Source organism: Bubalus bubalis, chromosome 8, assembly GCF_019923935.1.
Source record: "Bubalus bubalis isolate 160015118507 breed Murrah chromosome 8, NDDB_SH_1, whole genome shotgun sequence".
Lineage (NCBI taxonomy): Eukaryota > Metazoa > Chordata > Mammalia > Artiodactyla > Bovidae > Bubalus > Bubalus bubalis.
In genome coordinates, this window is record NC_059164.1 from 59635411 (window position 1) to 59655713 (window position 20303).

Sequence of the window (20303 nt, forward strand, 5' to 3'; positions counted from 1 at the left end):
TCTGCCTCTCACTGAAGTTTTCCCTGGTTTCCCTATTTAAGACTGCATCCTGCCCCTCCCACACAGATATACTTACAGACTTCAGATTCTCCTTCCCTGATTTATTTCTCTCCATGTCCCTTGATGCCACCTAAGGTGCAGATTTGCTGCTGTATCCCCAGCACTGAGAAAACAGCTGGCACAGAATTAGGCTTAATAATTATTTGTTGAATGAGCCACTGAACCACTGCTTTGGAGATATGCTCCTGCTGGTTAGCACTGATTATCTTCACACCAGGCTGGCTTCATCATCCTTGGCCAGAGGGGCAGCCGTTTTGTTTTGGTTCATTTCCTTTACTTGTCAGCTCTGGTGAAGTTAGTTATTTATATCACTGCTTGTGTTGTTATTATTAACTGACATTAGGCTGTCACTGTTAGCTCTGTTATCTCTATTATCTTAGCCATGTCCAACTGCTGCAGACAGGGGTTAGTAACTGACAAGCCCCACTCTGGTTTGATAAAGAATCAGTTGCATATGTTTGACTAGAAGCTTTATACAGAGATCAATTTCTGAATAAAAGACCAAGAACCCAGTAGAAAAAGGGCAAAGTATTACTTCAGTTCACAGTAAAGTAGACTTGGGACTTCACATCTTTACGTTCAACTTCCCTCACAATAAGAGAAATAGACATTGGAAGTACATTGAGATATATTTTTTCAATGCATGGAGGTGTGCAAAAGTTCAATCTGTTGGTGAGTCTGTGTAAATAGGCAGACTCATCCATTGCTAAAGGGAGGGTAGACTGGTACAACTCTCACTAGGGAGGGATATTTGGAGATGGTATCAGAATCTAAAACTGCTTATACCCTGTGACCCAACAATTTTACTTCTGTGAATCTACTGTAAAGGTATACTTGCAAGTGAGCACAATGATGTATGCATAAGATTATTCACCAGAGGCTTGTTTATAACAGCCAGAGGTGAGAGATCACCCAGTGGCTCATGGCAGGGGACTCGCTCTTCAGATAAGACACTTCTATACAAAGAATGACTATGCAGCTGTAGAAGGTTTTAGAAGACACATGAGATGAATAAAACAGGGTCTAGAATGCTGCCTTTTATATAAAGAAAATTGGAAATATATGTTTTAACATTTGACTTACATGAAGAAATTCTGGAGGGACACATAAAAATCTATTAATAGTGGCTAGCTGGATGGATGGGATGGAAGTTATATCTGTTCAGGAGGAGGGAGATTCACACTGTCTTTACACACACACACACACACACTCTCTCTCTCATTTTGAATTGCATGAATGTTTTACCTGTTCAAAAATATTATGTTAAAAAAAAGTCATTCTTAAAGAAATGAGGGAGTCTGGGAGAGAGAGGCAGCAGAGGATTAATCTTACTTTCTTTGTGTAAGCAACACTATTCATTCCAGTGAGAATTCAAGGTCTGTTCTGAATGCTGTATTCACCACCACAGTTAATTTTCTTCGCCTCTTGTGAACTGGCCTTGGGGAGGGAGGGTCTGTGTACATGTGTGTGAACCGTGGGGCGTGGCTCCTTCCTCATGATATCCTTGTTGCTATAGTGCAGAGCTCTATTTGTGACACCCAGAAAACACTTTAAAGAAATGCTGCTTCCTGGCCATGACTTCCTGGGCAATCTGTCCTTCCGGAGACTGTTGAGCACGAGGAGTTCGCATGTGCTTCTGGGCAGAGTGAGCCAGGCTCATTCAGACCCCGGGCACCGGTCAGAGCAGAACTGGGCGGTAAGGGTTCCACCTTGCTTCACACTGGGGACTTGGGAGCCTATCCCTCGCCAGCGCCTCATCTCCCGGTGGCTCTGAGCCCAGGGCATTGGTATCTTCCCCTCCTCAACCTTGCCTCCTGGGGAGCCGCCACTGAGCGGTGCAGTTGGCGCCCTGAGTCTGCTGCACCCAGAGCCGTTTCTTGTACCTAAACCACCAGTGAAAACAGGAAGTGATAAAGCAAAATTCACCCTGTATTTGTACTGAGCGACTTCTCTTTCTCTTTTTGTCATTCCTCATTAGGTGTAGACACGTGCAGCCGTCTACACTGTAGAATCCCACTTCCACTGGCTTTGGACGTTCCTGGAATTTGCAATGCCGCCGCCCGCGGACATCGTCAAGGTGGCCATAGAATGGCCAGGTGCCTACCCCAAGCTCATGGAGATCGACCAGGTTAGTAAGACTGGCAGTCATTTGGCGGTTATTTTAGTTTCCCTTCTATTCTGAATTTTTCCCAGACTTAGTTCTTTTTTCTCCTGTTCTCTCTCTGGCTGTGTTGAAAAATCGGTGTGATAATAGTTACAGTATAGTTTGATTTCTGTACGACATGTAGTGGCGAAGGATGGGGTTTTTATACTTGTCCAACATCTACTCAGAGTGAGTCAATACAGGTTTTGTGTCCGAAGCTGTGAAGGAGGCGGGAGGGATGAGGGCACTGGACTTGGGCAGTTGATGCAGTGGAGCTGTCCCAGCACTGCCTTGCAGAGACTCATGACTATGAGTAGATTGTTTTATTATAGACAACACAAAACTTAATTTTTGGGGTCACTCTTCTCTGGTTTTTGCAGAAGCAGCCAACAAGTACAATGTGACTTTGTCCTATTACTATTTTGATTATGAAATTAGCATAGAGGGGTGGGTCTTGGGTCCTAGCCAGTTGTCATTTCTTTATTAGAGTTAAACGCACTGTGGCTCTAGTGTATTGTCTGGTATATGAAAAATGCCCAGTAAATTTTTACTGCATGAAAAAATATCACAAAGATTTTTAGCATGGTTTTACCTATGGAAGCATCCTTTAGCTTGGGTACTGAGTCTTATGATGTAAATGATTGCAGGCAATCTCAGGGAGCTTACTTTTGTCATTCTAGAAGAAATGACTTAACAAAAAAGTTCGAGACCTAGTATATGCTTAAGGGTTTCATAAAGCATGTAGTATGGGGTTCTGGATGGCTTTCTACATTTTCAAAATTAGGGTACCATGGCAACTCTACTTTTTATGTACTTGATACTATTTTATGATTATGTTGTAAACTTTTTTTCTGGTCAGATTTTATTATCTGGTTGAAGACTACTGGAGGACTTGTAAGATACTGTGTGCATCCAAATGATTCATTAAATTATAAAGGCCAAATGAGAATTAGTTGAGTTTGAGCATGAATGTAAGGAAGAGTAAATTTTGTTGTATAAAAGGTGTCATCAGACCAACATGTCATAGTCATTGTAACTGCTCTTTGAGGCAGATTTTGTTGACTTTAGAAGCAATCCATGGAACTAGAGAAGCGCACTCAGTAATTTTACATACATTTGTGTCAGACAACAGTTGTTTACGCTTTTTCACGTGCTGTTTGAGAGAGGATACACATGGAATATTACTGCAAGATATGGCTGGGGCTACTTGGTGAAGACTAAATGTTGTTAGGATTATGTTTGTCTACAACCCAAGAAGACAATTGTTTCAAAGAGATAGAAGTTGGCTTCTCAAGTCCATAGGACTTCCCAAGTCCATAGTACTTCCCTAGTGGCTCAGACGGTAAAGCGTCTGCCTACAATGTGGGAGACCTGGGTTTGATCCCCAGGTTGGGAAGATCCCCTGAAGAAGGAAATGGCAATCCACTCTAGTACTCTTGCTTGGAAAATCCCATGGATGGAGGAGCCTGGTAGGCTACAGTCCACAGGGTCGCAAAGAGTCGGACACAACTGAGTGACTTCACCTTCTTTCCTTCTTTCTTTTAAGTTCACAGGGCCGTCCTGGGCTGGCATGCTCCAGTGACATGACACTGATGCTCCAGTGTCATGGACTCAGGCCCATTCTGTCTTGTTGCTTTGCCTTGTCTGCAGGTGGGGCTGAGGATCAGTTGCTTGAACATCACCTAGGAGCTCAGTAGATATACAGACTCTCAGACCCTACCCAGACCTCCTGACCCAGATGTGAATTTTAACAAGGTCCCCAGGGGATTCCTTGTATAGTTAAGTCTGAGAAATATTGAGCTGGATACCTGTGCCCAAGCCCGAGGCCATATCAGAACCACTTGGGGCACTTGTTCAAATGTTCTCTGGGGCCCCATCTCCAGAGATTCTAAGTCAGTGGTTCAGGTAAACTATTTCCTTTTGATTCTGCCATGGCCAAGGGTGTTTGGAAACCTCTTATTTAAGACAGCAATTCCTGATATATACTCTTAGGGGCCTGTGGAATCAGTGTCCTGTCCCTGCCTTTGAGGATGGCCTTTGTTGTATGTGTGTCAATAATCTTTCTAAAATATTCTTTTTATTTGGGAACAATTTTAGATTGACAGACAAAATACAAAGATTGTTAGAGAGTTTTTGTACACCCTTCACTAAGTTTATCCTAATGTTAACATCTTAATATAACTGTGGTACATTTGCTTCAACTATGCAGATTGCTAGAAACTGAACTACAAAATTTATTAGGATTTCATCAGTGTTTCCACTAATGTCCTTCTTCTGTGACAGGATCCTATAAAGAATACCAACTGCACTCTAATATATCCATCTTGTTTCCTCTGTCTTCTCCAGTCTTTGACAGTTTCCAAGTCTTTCCCTTGTTTTTCATGGCCTGATAGTTTTGAGGAGTAATTTATTTCAATACAGTTTCACACACAGAAATGACAAGAATAGTACAAAGAACTCCTGTCTACCTTTTATCCAGACTTACTAATTATTAATATTTTGCTTCATTATTTTTTCTCTCTTGTATACATATCCCCTTTTGAACCATTTGAGTGTGACTTAGAGGCAGCATCTCTCTTTACCCCTAAATAATCAATGTGTCCTCCTTAAGAACAAAATCATTCTCTTACATAACCATACTCTCTTTATAGAAACCAGAAAACTGAACATTAGTTCAACATTATCATCTGGTTCAGAGCCCAAAGCCCATATTCATATTTCATCAGTTATTCCAATAAGATCCTTGATAGGTATTTTCCTCAGTCTGACATCCTTTCAGGATCCTGAAAGGATCAATCATAACAATATATTTATTGTCATGTCCCTCTGGTCTTACGGCTCTTGAGTGGTTCCTTAGAGATTCTTTATCTTTCCTGACCTAGGAAGTTCTATAGAGTATAGTATAGGTATTTTGTGGGATGGCCTTCAGTTTGGGTTTCCCCAGTGTTTCTTTTCAATTAGATGCATGTTTTGCATTTTTGGCAGACAGAAAGGAGAGATGAGGGTCCTCTTCAGGGCATCACGTCAAGAGGTACATAAAGTTGCTTTATCTCATTCTTTGTGATGGTTCTAAATTTACAGATGCTAATATTGAGGTTCTTAGAAGTTAGATGATTTCCTAGTCAATGAGACCAGAACACAAACACAGGCCTTCTGTGTTTGAAGTTTGTACTGTACTTTGAAGACCGAACTTTTCAACCATTGGCTAAATTGTAGACCTCCTGCTAATGCCATATGGAGACCTCCACAAGGTGTTAAGAGACCCAGTCTCTTTTTGCCCTGCAGTGGCTGAAGCTGGACTGAGTGGCAGCCTTGCTATCAGGTGCTGTTTCTTGACTGAGTTGGAAGCTGGCACAAGGATCGGAAATGTATTTGCACAAGCAAGGAAGACTTGGGCAGTTTTCTCCTAATCTTCTACCTTGTTCAATAAAGGTCACATCACCTGCTTCTCTCCCATCACATTTTATGTTTGCTCCTTTGCTCTTAGCTACCATTTCACTACAAGGTATTTGTGGAAGCTGGGTCAAGCATGGCTGCTCTGTCTTCTCCCCCAAACCTCCAGTATCCCTCCACTTATCACACTGTGTTGTCCTTATCTATCAACTTAAACTGGTGGTCCTCAACCCTGAGTGTGTCAGGGCAGCTTGTGAGAAACAAACATCCCAGGCCCACTCCCAGGCCCACTGCAGAGATTGTGATTCTGCCGACCTTGGGTGGACCCTTGATCTGGTTTGCGACGAGCAGTAAATGAATCTAGAGCAGAGTCACCCTCATTGCATCCTGCAGGGGCTCGAGAGAAACCACCTTGAGCCTGAATTACTCCATTTCTGAATACCTTTTTTTCTAGTGCCTGTTGACCAACCTTTCTATATAAGTGAATAATTAATGACTAGCTGGGAGAGGGAGATTCCTGAGTGGGGATGGAGTCTGCTCAGTCAGGGCCCATCCCGGTTACAGGGGATGTCTACTTGGAGTCGATTGGTTTATCTTCATTCTAAATTTTGAGGAGACAGTTCTGTGTTTCTACTCCACAGGAAAAGCCCCGAGGAACTTTTTACAAGTGAAGTCTGCTCTATCATATGAGGCTCTCAAAAGAGCTGTCATCTAGCTTCTTTGTTCATGGCGGCGGCCTCTGCTCCTGTCTTCACTGCCTGTTGCTGGCTTTCAACCTCAGGAACCATTTGCGGTTTTAGGTGATCATTGTCTGGATACACAGAGCCAAAAAGGCTTCCTGTCCACTCTTCCCGTTAACCTAATGTTTTCTGAACAGATATTTTTTGGTCAAGCATGTAGAACTCCTAGCTCTTTGACAAGAGGCATAATGCAGTGTGTCCTAACAAACACGATGTGGGCTCCGGGACATTTAAACCTGTGGAGTGGGCCCAGTGGCCCCCTTTCTGTGAGAACCCAGTTAGCCTCTTTGAACCTCATTATCTTTGTCTTGTCAAGATAATAAGTCACCACTTCTATGATCATTGTGAAGATTAAAGAAAATATATGAAAAGAATAGGATACTGCCCGGTTCAGAGTAATTGCACAGTAAAGGCATTGTTGGGCTTCCCTAGTGGCTTAGCGGTAAAAGAATTTGCCTGCAATGCAGGACCCACAGGAGATGTGCATTTGATTCCTGGGTTGGGGAGATCGACTGGAGGAGAGCATGGCAACCCACTCCAGTATTCTTGCTGGGAAAATCCCATGGATGGAGGAACCTGGTGGGCTATGGTCCATAAAGTCACAAAGAGTCAGACATGACTGAAGTGGCTTAGCATGCATGCAAAGGCTTTTCTGCTGCTCATTTAAGCAAGTTCTGATCCAATAAGAGAATGAGATGCTCAGGTTTTCTTTTTTACTTGCCTTTCCATCGTGAACAGTTTCCTACCTTTCTCCTTCTTTTTCTGTGTGACTTTGTAAATATTTAGGAAAGAGAAAAAGTTAAAGGGCAAGAGGGAGGGAGGCATCACCTAGTAATAAAGGAACATGCTAATTGGCCACACAACAAGTTCATGCTATGGAATATTCACTGGCTCCCTAGTACTTCTCCAAAATATTTTCTCCCACCTCTTGGCCACCTGCTAATATTCTGGAACATGCTAATTGGCCACACGACAGGTTCATGCTATGGAATATTCACTGGCTCCCTAGTATTTCTCCAAAATATTTTCTCCCACCTCTTTGCCACCTGCTCTTCTGTCTGCTGCACTGTCTTCCTCCTGCCTCTGTTCTGCCCCCCATGCCTTTCTTTACAAGGAGTACACTGAAGCCAGAAAGCCACCAGTCCAATCTAGGCCTCAGATATTCTCTGCTGTGTATTTGCCCAGAAGGGATGATGAGACGAGATGCATGGTTTTCAACCTTAGTTCTGCAGATCCTCCTCAAATGGTTCAGGGTGAGGGGTGTGTGCCATAGGCCTCCAGACTCTCCATGCCCACTTCTGCCACAGCAGTGGCTGTTGCCCTTTTCTCGCTTTTGGATGCTTTGGGGGAAAGATTTGGTTTGAAGAAGGTATACCACAATTAAAAGAAAAAGTCATGGATGATCCTTGAGCTTCCTGGTGACCCTGAGACTTGTCAGATTCCTTGGCTTGCCTTCATGTCCTGCTGTGATTTTCTCTTACATTATCCCAGGTTCAAGGTATATGCACGTGCTGTGAGCAGTTCTCAAGTACCCTCTTGCTTTGGACAAACCGCCCCTTTACGAGTGTGTCCCTGCCCATATTTGCACTTTTCTTTCCCCCATGCACTTTTCTTCTGCCCTCTCTTACTCCCTCCACTCTAAATCTTGGCATTGCTAACATCACACAGAGCCTCCTTTCTGCTCAAGTCTTTTTCAGTTCTGTTGTAATGCAGTTGTTTCTCCATCCTTCTAATCCCTACCCCCCCCCCCCCTTTTTTTTTGGCTGCACCACGTAGCATGATGGATCTTAGTTCCTTGGCTAGGGATCAAACTCTTACCCCCTACAGTGGAAGCACAGAGTCTTGCTTGCTGGACTGTCAGGGAAGTCCCATCCTTTTAATTCCTTATATCATTTTCTTTGCCTGTAGATTTTGTTTACAGTTAACATAACTTGAGCCTGATGTTATTTACATTTTTAAAATGTGCCTAAGTCTTTTGAAGTAGATTATAAGCTTCTGGTGGTCAGTCTGTATTATATACATTTGTATTCTGCAGGCCATCACATTGGTCTCTTTCTGTGGGATGACTTTTGGCTTGAATCGTGGGTAGTAAAGATAAGAATAAAACATTGGTATTCTCCATTCTTCAAACAGAAAGAAATTACAATAGCAACCCCTCTTCATACATGGTTGCAGATTTTATTTTTCTAAAAGGAACATAGATGCATGTGTTTTTAGGCAAGCGTGCACAAAATGATTGCTCATGGTTCCCCTCAACTATCTGATTTCTGTAGTATATTTAAGCTATCCTGTTTCTGTAATATATTTAAGATATAATTCAATATGCATAAATTTGATTTACCCAGGACCTTTTAATGGCTCACTCATTGCATAAAGCACATTGAAGTTTTTGTGCTTGACACAGGAGTTTAACTCATTCTATACATAGTACTAGTAATAGTGGTAATACTAATAATAACGTATACCATCCAGTTAGCACATATGATGTGCCCGGCAGTGTCATAAGTGCCCTTCATGGAGTACTTCATCCCCTTCCTAAAGCCTAGCAAGGCAGGCTTTACACTTCTCATTTCATAATTTTTCCGAGTTACCTGAGATCACACAGATAGGATGTTACTGATTTGAATCCAGATTGGGCTTCCCTGGTGGCTCAGAGGTTAAAGTGTCTGCCTGCAATGCCGGAGACCCTGGTTCAATCCCTGGTTCGGGAAGATCCCCTGGAGAAGGAAATGGGAACCCACTCCAGTATTCTTGCCTGGAGAATCCCATGGAGGAAGGAGCCTGGTAGGCTACAATCCACGGGGTCCCAAAGAGTTGGACACGACTGAACGACTTCACTTTCACTTTCACTTTTGGGTGACACTAAAAAATCCAGGCCGTTTGTACTAAATCATAAATCTGTTTGGTAGCTCTTTTTTAAATTTCATTTCAGCTTTATTGAGGTACAATTGACATAGGGTGAGAACAATTCATTTCTTTTCCTCTAAAAATATTTATTTATTAATTTGGCTGTACCAAGCCTTAGATGCAGCATGCAGGCTCTTCAGTCTTCGTTGCGGCTTGTGGGATCTAGTTCCCTGAACAGATACCAAACCCTGGGCCCCCTGTGCTGGGAGCACAGAGTTTTAGCCACGGGGTCACCAGGGAAGCCGGGAGCATAATTAAGTTCTATTCTCTTAGACAGTTTCAATCATACAGTACAGTATTATCAACTGTAGTCACCATGTTTTACATTAAATCCTCAGGCCATGTTCATCTTACAGCTGAAAGTTTGTATGCTTTGACCAATCTCTTCATATTTCCCTCACTCGCCAACCTCTGGCAACTTCTTTTCTACCCTCTGTTTCTAGGAAATTGAATTTTGTGTGTGTGTGTGTGTGTAGATTCCACATATGAGTGATATTGTGTGTGTGCTTCGTCACTTCAGTTGTGTTCGACTCATGCAACCCTATGGACTGTAGCTCCCCAGGCTCCTCTGTCCATGGGGATTCTCCAGGCAAGAATTTTGGAGTGGTTTGCCCCCTCTAAGGGATCTGCCTGACCCAGGGATCAAACCAGTATTTGTCCTTTTCTGTCTGTCTTATTTTGTGTGTTCGGTGGTTCTCTTTGGGTCTCTCCATCCCTTATGGCTGCATTCAGTGGCTCACACCAGTAACAACAGCCTCGTTTAAACGGACACTTCTACCACTGCCAGCTTGCCTCCTCCATCCACTGACAAGATGACTTCCTGGGACACAGTGTATGATGAAAGCCAAGTCTGAATTTATTTAAAAACTAGGGAAAAGATGGTGAATGGTCTGGGTTATCATTGAAGGAGCCCACCTGAAATGAGACAGAGCCTTGAAACGTGGGAGTTTCTTTGGGGTTGGACACTGGGAGAGGCAGACTGGCCTGGTGCTTACAGGCACAGCCTTTGGATGGGCTTATTTGGACTCAAAAATCTGGATTGCCACTAAGTGCTGTGTGACGGGACAAGCCTCCTGCTTTGTAAGGATGAACTGTCAATATTCTTAGGTCCTTCCTGACTTTGTGGGGATTCAGTGACGTAGTCACTCAGCGCCCTGCTTACTAATCATTTAGGAGCCAATTATGTTTTTTTTTTCAGGGTCATACATGAAATAGAACCATTTTCTTATGTTTCAAGCAAGACTGGAACCAATAATACAAACTTTTCCTTAAGTGCATTAAAGTTATCTCTTCAGCCTAAAAACCTGTAATTCCCAAGACATTTAAATATTGAGAGCCTGGTGAACTAAAGCAGTTGAGCTCCAAATAAACATTCTGAATTCAGATGCAATCACGTTCAGTTCAGTTCAGTCGTGTCCAACTCTTTTCGACCCCATGGACTGCAGCACGCCAGGCTTCCCGGTCCATCACCAACTCCTGGAGCTTACTCAAACTCATGTCCATTGAGTTGGTGACACCATCCAACTATCTCATCCTCTGTCATTCCCTTCTCCTCCCGCCTTCAATCTTTCCCAGCATCAGGGTCTTTTCCAGTGAGTCAGTTCTTCACATTAGGTGGCTAAAGTATTGGAGTTTCAGCTTCAGCATCAGAACTTCCAATGAATATTCAGGACTGATTTCCTTCAGGATTGACTGTCTGTCAGATCTAATCCCTTGAATCTATTTGTCACTTCCACTGTATAATTGTAAGGGATTTGATTTAGGTCATACCTGAATGGTCTAGTGGTTTTCCCTACTTTCTTCAATTTCAGTCTGAATTTGGCAATAGGGAGTTCATGATCTGAGCCACAGTCAGCTCCAAGTGTTGTTTTTGCTGATGTATAGAGCTTCTCCATCTTTAGCTGCAAAGAATATAATCAGTCTGATTTTGGTGTTGACCATCAGGTGATGTCCATGTGTAGAGTCTTCTCTTGTGTTGTTGGACGAGGGTGTTTGCTATGACCAGTGCGTTCTCTTTAACAAAACTCTGTTAGAAAATGTTAGCCTTTGCCCTACTTTGTTTTGTACTCCAAGGCCAAATTTGCCTGTTACTCCAGGTATCTCTTGACTTCCCTGCAATTACATAGAATACACAATTTGAGTGTATTTAACACTGCTGAGCAGTATGTTTAAAAATAGTTAAGATTGTAATTTTAATGTAATGTGTATTTTGCCACAGTGTTCATAATAAAAAAGATCCCATAGAATCAAGAAAATGAGACTGAATTTCTGGAAAACAAGGTTCTACCCTTGCCCTGCAGAAATGAAAAGTCTTGTGCCTGTCCTGAACTCTTTTCCTGAACGGTTGTATTACATTGGACTTTCTCAATCTCAGCGCTACTGACATTTTAGACTGGAGAAGTTTTGTGGTCTGTGCTTTGCATTTGAGGAGTTTAGCAGTATCCTGGCTTTTACCCACTAGATGCCAGTGGCATTCCTTCCCCCATCTGTGACAACCAACAGTGTCTCCAGACATTGCCAATGTCCCCTGGGTGGTGGACAAATTTCCTCTTATCAAGGAGGGACTAAATCAGTGGCTCCAAGCTTGGTTCTGCATCTGAATTGTCCATGACACATATTGAACACAGAGAGGATTATTTGTAGATGTGGTTCAAGAGCTGGGGATTCCTGTTTCTTCAAGCTTTGTAGTGATGCTGATGTTCTTGGACACAGATTTAGAAATTGTTGTTGTGCGGCCCTATACATTTCTCTCTGCTGGTGCTGCCTCTGGCTCCCACAGTCATGTTTAGGGAGTCCTTAATGCTTCCTTCAGTAAAATGGTCCTAATAGTTCTTCGCTTTTTCTTACTTTATAAAGAATACAAACATGACACTTTCAAGAGCTTATTTGGTCCCGCTTAAGAGAATCCCAGGGATGGCAGAGCCTGATGGGCTGCTGTCTATGGGGTCGCACAGAGTTGGACACGACTGAAGCGACTTAGCAGCAGCAGCAGCAGCAGCAAGAAAAGTGTGATGAAGCCTGTGTGATGTTACACTGCTGGGTTTTGTGCTGTCATAACCAGGTAGAATGATACTGAGACAGGAAAAGTCATGGCTCATCTGATTTTTGCAACTGTTGGATTTGGTATCGTAACAGCTATTTCTTAAACTTCCTTTAATATAAAGTGACCGAAGAACTTCCCTTTCTGGTTTTAGCTCTCTCCCTTTGTTTGTGAGAATGTGTATAATCTCTTAAAATCTTAGAGTTTGCCATGCTTTGGAGGAGAAAGATGGAAAACATATGTTTCCCCTCGGCTGAGAACCCAGGTTAATTGCACAAGCATGAACTCCAGCATTCTGCTTTTTCTCTGAAGATGAACTGCAGATTTCAGTTTGCTTTCTAGGTAGGTAGGGGTGATATTCTCCTCCGTCTACTTCCCTTCCTCAACTCTGTCACTAAGAGCAGATTGGGTAACTCGGGACAGAACCTTTTATCAACCATGTTTCCTTAAGGTTTTGATGACTAAGACATCTCACATTTCTAGAACCTTTCGTGTATGTCACACTGTATACTTTGTTTTCCTGTTAGGTCAACTGGCAGTTTGTGGCGGGGTATATAAATATGTAGCTTTCAGCATGAAGCAGGACTCTGGGTTCTCATAAAAAGGTGCTTTGTTCTAGAGAAAGGCAGCTTGCACTTTGTCTCTAGGGGTGTGTAGACCTGTGCAAGGTGCCCAGAACTTCTCGGGAATGAGAGCAGCCTCAGGGGAAAAAAAATATGTGCTTTTCTGGTTCGTTTGTTTTTTTTTCTAGAATTTCCATCAGATGTACTCATGAGTCCTCTGAGTCAGTGGTACCACCATGGTGCTGGACAACCTCCCCTGCAACTCCTAAAGTCTCTCAAATAGCAAATCCTGTGGAATTTACCTCCTCAGTGGTTCTTGATTCTGTCTACCTTTTCTTGATCCTCACTGCTCTCGCTTGCCTCCACTTGCCTCCTCGGCTGGCCTTCTGGTCACCACTCTTACTTCCCTTCTAAGGCATTCTCCCAGGCCTAGCAACCTTCAGTGCTTTCCCACTGCACTTAGAATAAAATCTAGACGTTCTGGCTACGAACCTGCTATCCCCAGCCTTTGCTTACTTCACCAGTTTTGCTTAGAGTTACTGCAACTTCCGCCAAACTCCTATCTTGGTTCTAATTATAAGTGAATTTTTTTTTCTTTCATAACTGCACACTTCTCAGAGCCTTTACAAATGTGATTTTTCTTTTAACTGGAAGTTACCATCCTTTCATTTCTCTGCTCATCTAACTCCCATTCCCTCTTGATCCCAGATGAAATGTAAACTCCTTAAAAGTCATCTGATTTCTCAGATCAGATCAAGGCCCTTGTTATATGCATTTGTAACAGTCCATATGGCTCCACTTATTCATTATGTGACGCTCTGCACAGGCCATGTGTGTTCCCCGTGCCTAGTACAGTGCCTGATGTGTGCGACAGTCATAAGAATAGGAGCAAAGGAAATAGGTGATGTTTATACCTTCTCTGTCTGATGATGCAATTAAATACAGTTATGAAAGGAGTGGCCCTTTGAGAAGAACATCCCTCCCCTTGTCCCCACCACGCATTCTAAATATATTGTTTTATCTTATGAATTGACTTTATGAAGATCTATTTTTATCCTTCCATCAAAGCATTCCATAATCAAAAGACAGCCAAATGACTTTGAGATGTGAAATTGCTCAGTTGTATCCGACTCTTTGTGACCCCCATAGACTGTAGCCTACCAGGCCCCTCTGTCCATGGGATTTTCCAGGCAATAGTACTGGAGTGGATTGCCATTTCCTTCTCCAGGGGATCTTCCCAACCCAGGGCTCGAACCCGGGTCTTCCGCATTCTAGACAGATGCTTTACCATCTGAGCCATGATCATTACACTGGAACAAGTTTGTGGTGATCTATTTGCATTCATCAGCCTTATCACCATAAGATGCTCATAATTTCCACTGTCACATCATTCTTGACCTCCTGACCCATATGAATGGCGCCTATCTGTTACTTGTTTTGACCATCTAGATGCCCCTTGCACCTTAAACTCAAAATGGTCAAAATCAGTCCCCATTGTTCCTTCCACCCCCAAACCTGTGCAGTTTTGCTTTCCTTAATAATTTCTTTTCTCAGTGATATATGAACATATACCCAGTTTGCTGAAGCTGCAACTGCATGTCTTCCTAGATTCTCCTCTTTCCCTCAGCCTTTCTATACAGTCAGTTATCTCAGAAAACTTGCATCTGGTCCCTCTTTATCACACAGGGTGCTGCTGCTCCAGGTGGCTCTATTCCATCTGGTAAATGTAGAGGAACATAGCGCTCAAGGGAGGACTTAAAAATAAGTGTGTCATGGGCCCTCAAAGGAAGGACTTTAAAAGAGAGAGAAGAGTATCTTCACAAACAGGAAATTATGCACATAAAATGGGTAGACATAAATTGAGAATAGATAAATTTGAGAAAGAAACAATTGAAAATCTCAGAAATGTAAAAGTAATAAATAAAATGTAAGAAAAACTCTACAACAGGAAAAAAGCAGTAAAATACACAGAGTTATTCTATGGTGGGTTTGGCTAAAGAGAGAACCAGTAACTTGGAGGCTGGAAGTAAGGAATACATCCAGAATATATTCCAAAAGATAAAGGAACAAAAAATACAAATGTGAAGTTATCTTGAAAGGACAGGTTAAGAAGTCCCATCCTGTGTCTAACTGGCAATCCTACTTACAAAGAACAAGAATGGAAGAAATGGTGGAGAGGTAATATTTGAGATCCTGCCTAATACCTTCCTTCTTTGGAGTTGAAAGAAATTCCACATGGGGCTCTGGATTTGGCCCGCTGGATGGATAGAGGGTGTGTCATGAGGAACTGTATGGACTCAATACTCTGTCCAAGAGTCATGAAAAAAAAAAGGAATGTTTCTTAGAAGAAGGTTTGACTGTACATGATGTGATCTGCATTTTTAGAGGGTCGAAGTTAAAGAACTGTTTTGTGAGAAATAAAATTAAATAAGAAAGATTAGTTAGACAGTAATTAGTTGCAGTAGCCCAAGTGAGAAATAATTATGTCATGGCCTAGGATAGTGACCTGGAGAAGAGAATGGCAGCCCACTTCAGTATTCTTGCCTGGAGAATCCAATGGACAGAGGAGTCTGGTGGGCTACAGTCCATAGTGATGCACAGAGTCAGATATGACTGAAGTGACTTAGGACAGCACAGGATAGTGACAGAGGATACAAAAAGAAGTGAGACAAGTGAGCAAGCTATTTAACATTTTGAGATCCTCGTACAGTTTTCTCATTTGTAATGTAGGCTTAGTAACATCATCTTGCGGTGGGATATGGTAGTCACTCAGTAAATGATAGCTATTGCTATTATCATTATTATCAGAAGGGCTGACCAAATAATGATAGACAATGAAAGTGTGGGTTAATGATATGTCAAAGGTAGGGCAATTTTAAAAGTTCTTGATGTAGTCATACGTTTGCCTATTTCAGATCCTTCCAGAAGAGCCTGTTTTATTGTTCTTCCAGGCTGTGGTTTAGCCTCACGTAGCCATGGTCACACTCATGGGACATACATTTGAGACCTAGAAGCCCATGTTTCTCCACTACTTGCTGGCACGTTTCTCAGCACATCCATTACCACTGAAGAAATAAAGATAGGGGACTTCCCTGGTGGTCCAGCGGTTAAGAATCTGCATGCCAATGCAAGGGACGCAGGTTTGATCCCTGGTCAGGGAACTAAGATCCCAGGTACTGTGGGGCAACTGAGCCCATGTGTCACAACTAAGACACAATGCAGCCAAATAAATAAACTTTTTCAAAAAGAAAGGTGAATTGGTGCTAGTGCATCCACTCATGGTAAACCACTCATCCACTCAAACAGTAAACCACCTACATGGCACAGAGAGACAAGAAGTAGAAGAAGGGGAACTAAAAAGTAAAAAAAAAGTAAACTTACTTCTTAAAACTCTCTTTGCTATGGCTTAGTATTCTTTTGACAGCTGTCTTAATGTCAGTTTCTTCACAGTTGATAAACATTCATAATCCTGTGTTTAAATTGAACTTGAACCCTACTTTGCCTCCAGAGCTTATCTGGCTTTTTCATATCTACCCATCTGGTCTGCTATTACCTTATCCATCACAATCAGCAGTCATTTCTGTTTATTCTATCAAGCTTGTCTGACTTTTTATCAATACTTTCATACCATGCACATAAATAGGATTAACCTTCCACATATGAGCTTAACACAAATAAGTGGACTGTTTCACAGAAGAGAAGGTAGGCAGACCTTAGGACCTGAACTGAGTCACAGAGTGAATCACGCACTCATTTCCATATAAAAGAGAACACTTGACTCAAGGCAGTTTGATCTCTGGTTCAAAGAGATCAAATTGCCAACATCCCTTGGATCATCGAAAAAGCAAGAGAGTTCCAGAATGCTTTATTGACTATGCCAAAGCCTTTGACTGTGTGCACCACAACAAACTGTGGAAAATTCTGAAAGAGATGGGAATACCAGACCACCTGACCTGCCTCCTGAGAAATCTATGTGCAGGTCAAAAAGCAACAGTTAGAACTGGACATGGAACAACAGATTGGTTCCAAATTGGGAAAGGAGTACGTCAAGGCCGTATATTGTCACCCTGCTTATTTAAGTTGTATGCAGAGTAGATCATGCAAAATGTTGGGCTGGATGAAGCACAAGTTGGAATCAAGATTGTTGGGAGAAATATCAGTAACCTCAGGTATGCAGATGACATACTTTATGGCAGAAAGTGAAGAAGAGCTGAAGAGCCTCTTGATGAAAGTGAAAGAGGAGAGTGAAAAAGTTGGCTTAAAACTCAACATTCAGAAAACTAAGATCATGGCATCTGGTCCCATCACTTCATGGCAAATAGATGGGGAAACAGTGGAAACAATGACAGATTTTATTTTGGGGAACTCCAAAATTACTGCAGATGGTGACTGCAGCCATGAAATTAAAAGATGCTTGCTCCTTGGAAGAAAAGTTATGACCAACCTAGACAGCCTATTAAAAAGCAGAAACATTGCTTTGCTAACAAAAGTCTGTCTAAGTCAAAGCTATGGTTTTTCACATGTATAGATGTTAGAGTTGGACTATAAAGAAAGCTGAGCTCTGAAGAATTGATGCTTTTGAACTGTGGTGTTGGAGAAAACTCTTGAGAGCCCCTTGGACTGCAAGGAGATCCAACCAGTCCATCCTAAAGGAAATCAGTCCTGAATATTCATTGGAAAGACTGATGCTGAAGCTGAAACTTCAATACTTTGGCCACCTGATGTGAAGAACTGACTCATTTGAAAAGACCCTGATGCTGAGAAAGATTGAATGCAGAATAGAAGGGGACAACAGAGGATGAGATGGTTGGATGGCATCACTGATTTGATGGACATGAGTCTGAGTAAGTTCCAGGAGTTGGTGATGGACAGGGAAGCCTGGCGTGCTGCAGTTCATGGGGTCCCGAAGAGTTGGACACAACTGAGCGACTGAACTGAACTGAACTGAACTGAACTGACTCAAGGTGTGGTGGAATGAAATGGCCCACCAGACAGGCTGGAATTATCTGGGAGCACTTCTTGGAAAAGACAGATATTAAGGAAGGTAGAGAAGGATATAGTAGTTGGGAAAGTTGTTGTTTTTACTGCCTGAGATATTGAAATTTGGAAAAAAAATTATATCCATAGCAACATTGGTATTAGGACAATGTAAAATAGTCAAGAAGAAGGAAGAAGACTCAGAATAGATAACTGATGTGAGTAGGGCTTTATTTTTGCATTGTTCATCTCTACATTTTTGTCATTTTCTAAAATTGCAGTTTTGCTTTCAATTGAAGCAGAACACAGTTTCTACTGAGCAGAGGTATATCAGAGGACCTAAAAGAGAAAGCGAAGCTTCTCCTCCTCTTTAACTTATTACTAATGAGAGTCCATTCTAAAGGAGATCATCCCTGGGTGTTCTTGGGAAGGAATGATGCTAAAGCTGAAACTCCAGTACTTTGGCCACCGCATGCCAAAGACTCTGATGCTGGGAGGGATTGGGGGCAGGAGGAAAAGGGGACGACAGAGGATGAGATGGCTGGATGGCATCACCGACTCGATGGATGTGAGTTTGAGTGAACTCCGGGAGTTGTGATGGACAGGGAGGCCTGGCGTGCTGCGATTCATGGGGTCGAAAAGAGTCGGATATGACTGAGCGACTGAAGTGAACTGAACTGAGTGAGAGTACTGATTATTTTTTGTGTCTGTCATTTGCATAGTCTGGTGATTTTTATGATGCAAAGATTGCACTTGGTCTTGCTGAATCTAATATTTAATTAGATTCATAAAGCTTGAAACAAGTCATTTTTAGTAAACTATTTTTGAAACAAATCATCTGTCGAGAAAAAGGTGTCATAGCATGTCATCTTTCTATTTTTAAAATTAATGGGATACGTAGTTTTTACTGCTTTGGAGACGGAGTTGTGAGTCCTTTCCCCTCACCCCCTGCCTTTGTCATTTCTAACCGTCACTGGAATCTTGTGTCAGTGATTCCCATTGGAACTGTTGTCAAAATGTTTGCTTTCCAAGAACCAGCTATTAGTAAATTTGCCTCAGGGAAGTGTGGTTTTTGTCATTAACTTTCAGTTTATCTAAGCAGCTATTAGGAAAACAGAATATTCATACACACCTCTAAGAGACATCTGATTCCTCCATATTAAAGGTATATGGTTGGAAGCATGGAGAGCAGTCACCAGGCTCGTTGAAGGAAGAATAAAGCTGTTATAAAAATGACTGGTGTTTCTGACATGGTGTCAGGAGGCACCTCGGGGAACTAGATGGGTTACTTATTGCACCTGAAAGTTTTCCCAAGTCACATTGTGGGCTACGTCTTAGTCAACATGCATATATCCCTTCTCAGAGGTGTCCTGACATTTAGGAGCTGGCTTTCTTTTCTTTCTGGACCAACATTACTCATAACTGCTGGGCAGAATATGTTCAATGAATTTCCATCTATAAAAGAAAGTAAAAATCCCAGGTGCTGTGCTGTACCACCTCAAAGTGTCAAAACAAAGCATCTGTCACATTCTTTGAAAGCACTGGAGAAAGACTTTATAATAGTCTGGGACCAAGAACTTTCAGTCTTGGTGGAAAATGGTTTTGCAATTACAGGGCTGTCTGACAATGGCCCTCTGGCAGAGTGGCTACGAGGTGGTGATGGGAGACTGCTCCTGCCTTTCTCTTGCTGTCTTCCATCTTTAGCTTCTGCCTGGCCTTCAGAGGCAGTTGGAAGAAACCAGAAGAAAGGGAAAGAAGCTGAAAGTCTGAAAAAAGATGTGTTTTTAATTAAAAAAAAAAAAAATTCATTAATTGCACGCCTTGTAGCCTAGCAGCCATTTGCTTGGGAAGTGACAGAGGTGAGTCTCAGAGGCAGTGTCTCCCTCCAAATGTGTATAATCTGGTTGGCAGAGGAAACAAAAATGCATTGAAGAGTAAAGAACAGGATGAGATGAGTGCCAAAGGCAGCACTGGGGGCTGGAGTCACTCCAGGAAGAAGGAAGAAGAACTGGATATTCATTCATTCATGTATTTTATTTTCTTAACCAACATTTAAAGAAAGTACCTGCAAAGTGTCCAAGCTGGATACACAAAATGAAAGAACCTATTCAGAGGTAACGTATCCAGTGCCTCGCTGTGTACCAGGTGCGGTTTTGAGAGTTTGATATAACATCCTCTCAATTAGTCCTCACTACTCTACAAATGAGGTGCTACTTTTATTTTCAGAAAAGAAAATGGAAACATTGAGAGGAGAAGTAGTAAGCCTAAAGCTACAAAACCAGGGGCTGCAGAAGTTGGGGTTCTACCCCAGGAAATCATTTTCTAAAGTTATTCCAGTGCTTATAGTTGGGGTAAGATGTAGAAAAGCAAGTTGTTGATAAAAATTCAGCATTCTGAGTGCTTTTCTGGTGTCCCTACTGCTATCTCATAAGCATACCCCCACCCCATATCTTTAAAAACATTAGAAATAAATAAGGTTT

The 20303-nt window shown here is 42.2% G+C and overlaps 1 protein-coding gene across 3 annotated transcripts in view; it reads left to right on the top strand.

Moving 5' to 3' along the window:
• Positions 1-20303, top strand: part of ELMO1 (engulfment and cell motility 1) — a 584995-nt gene that overhangs the window by 118082 nt on the left and 446610 nt on the right. For 2 of the 3 annotated variants that reach the window (XM_025292040.3, XM_025292041.3), the window contains exon 2: positions 2039-2188. In XM_025292040.3, the coding sequence (XP_025147825.1) occupies positions 2111-2188 (78 nt within the window). In that variant the 5' untranslated portion in view covers positions 2039-2110. Of the gene's footprint in view, positions 1-1614; positions 1757-2038; positions 2189-20303 lie in introns of those variants that run through there. The other variant, XM_006053724.4, reaches the window with a different exon arrangement.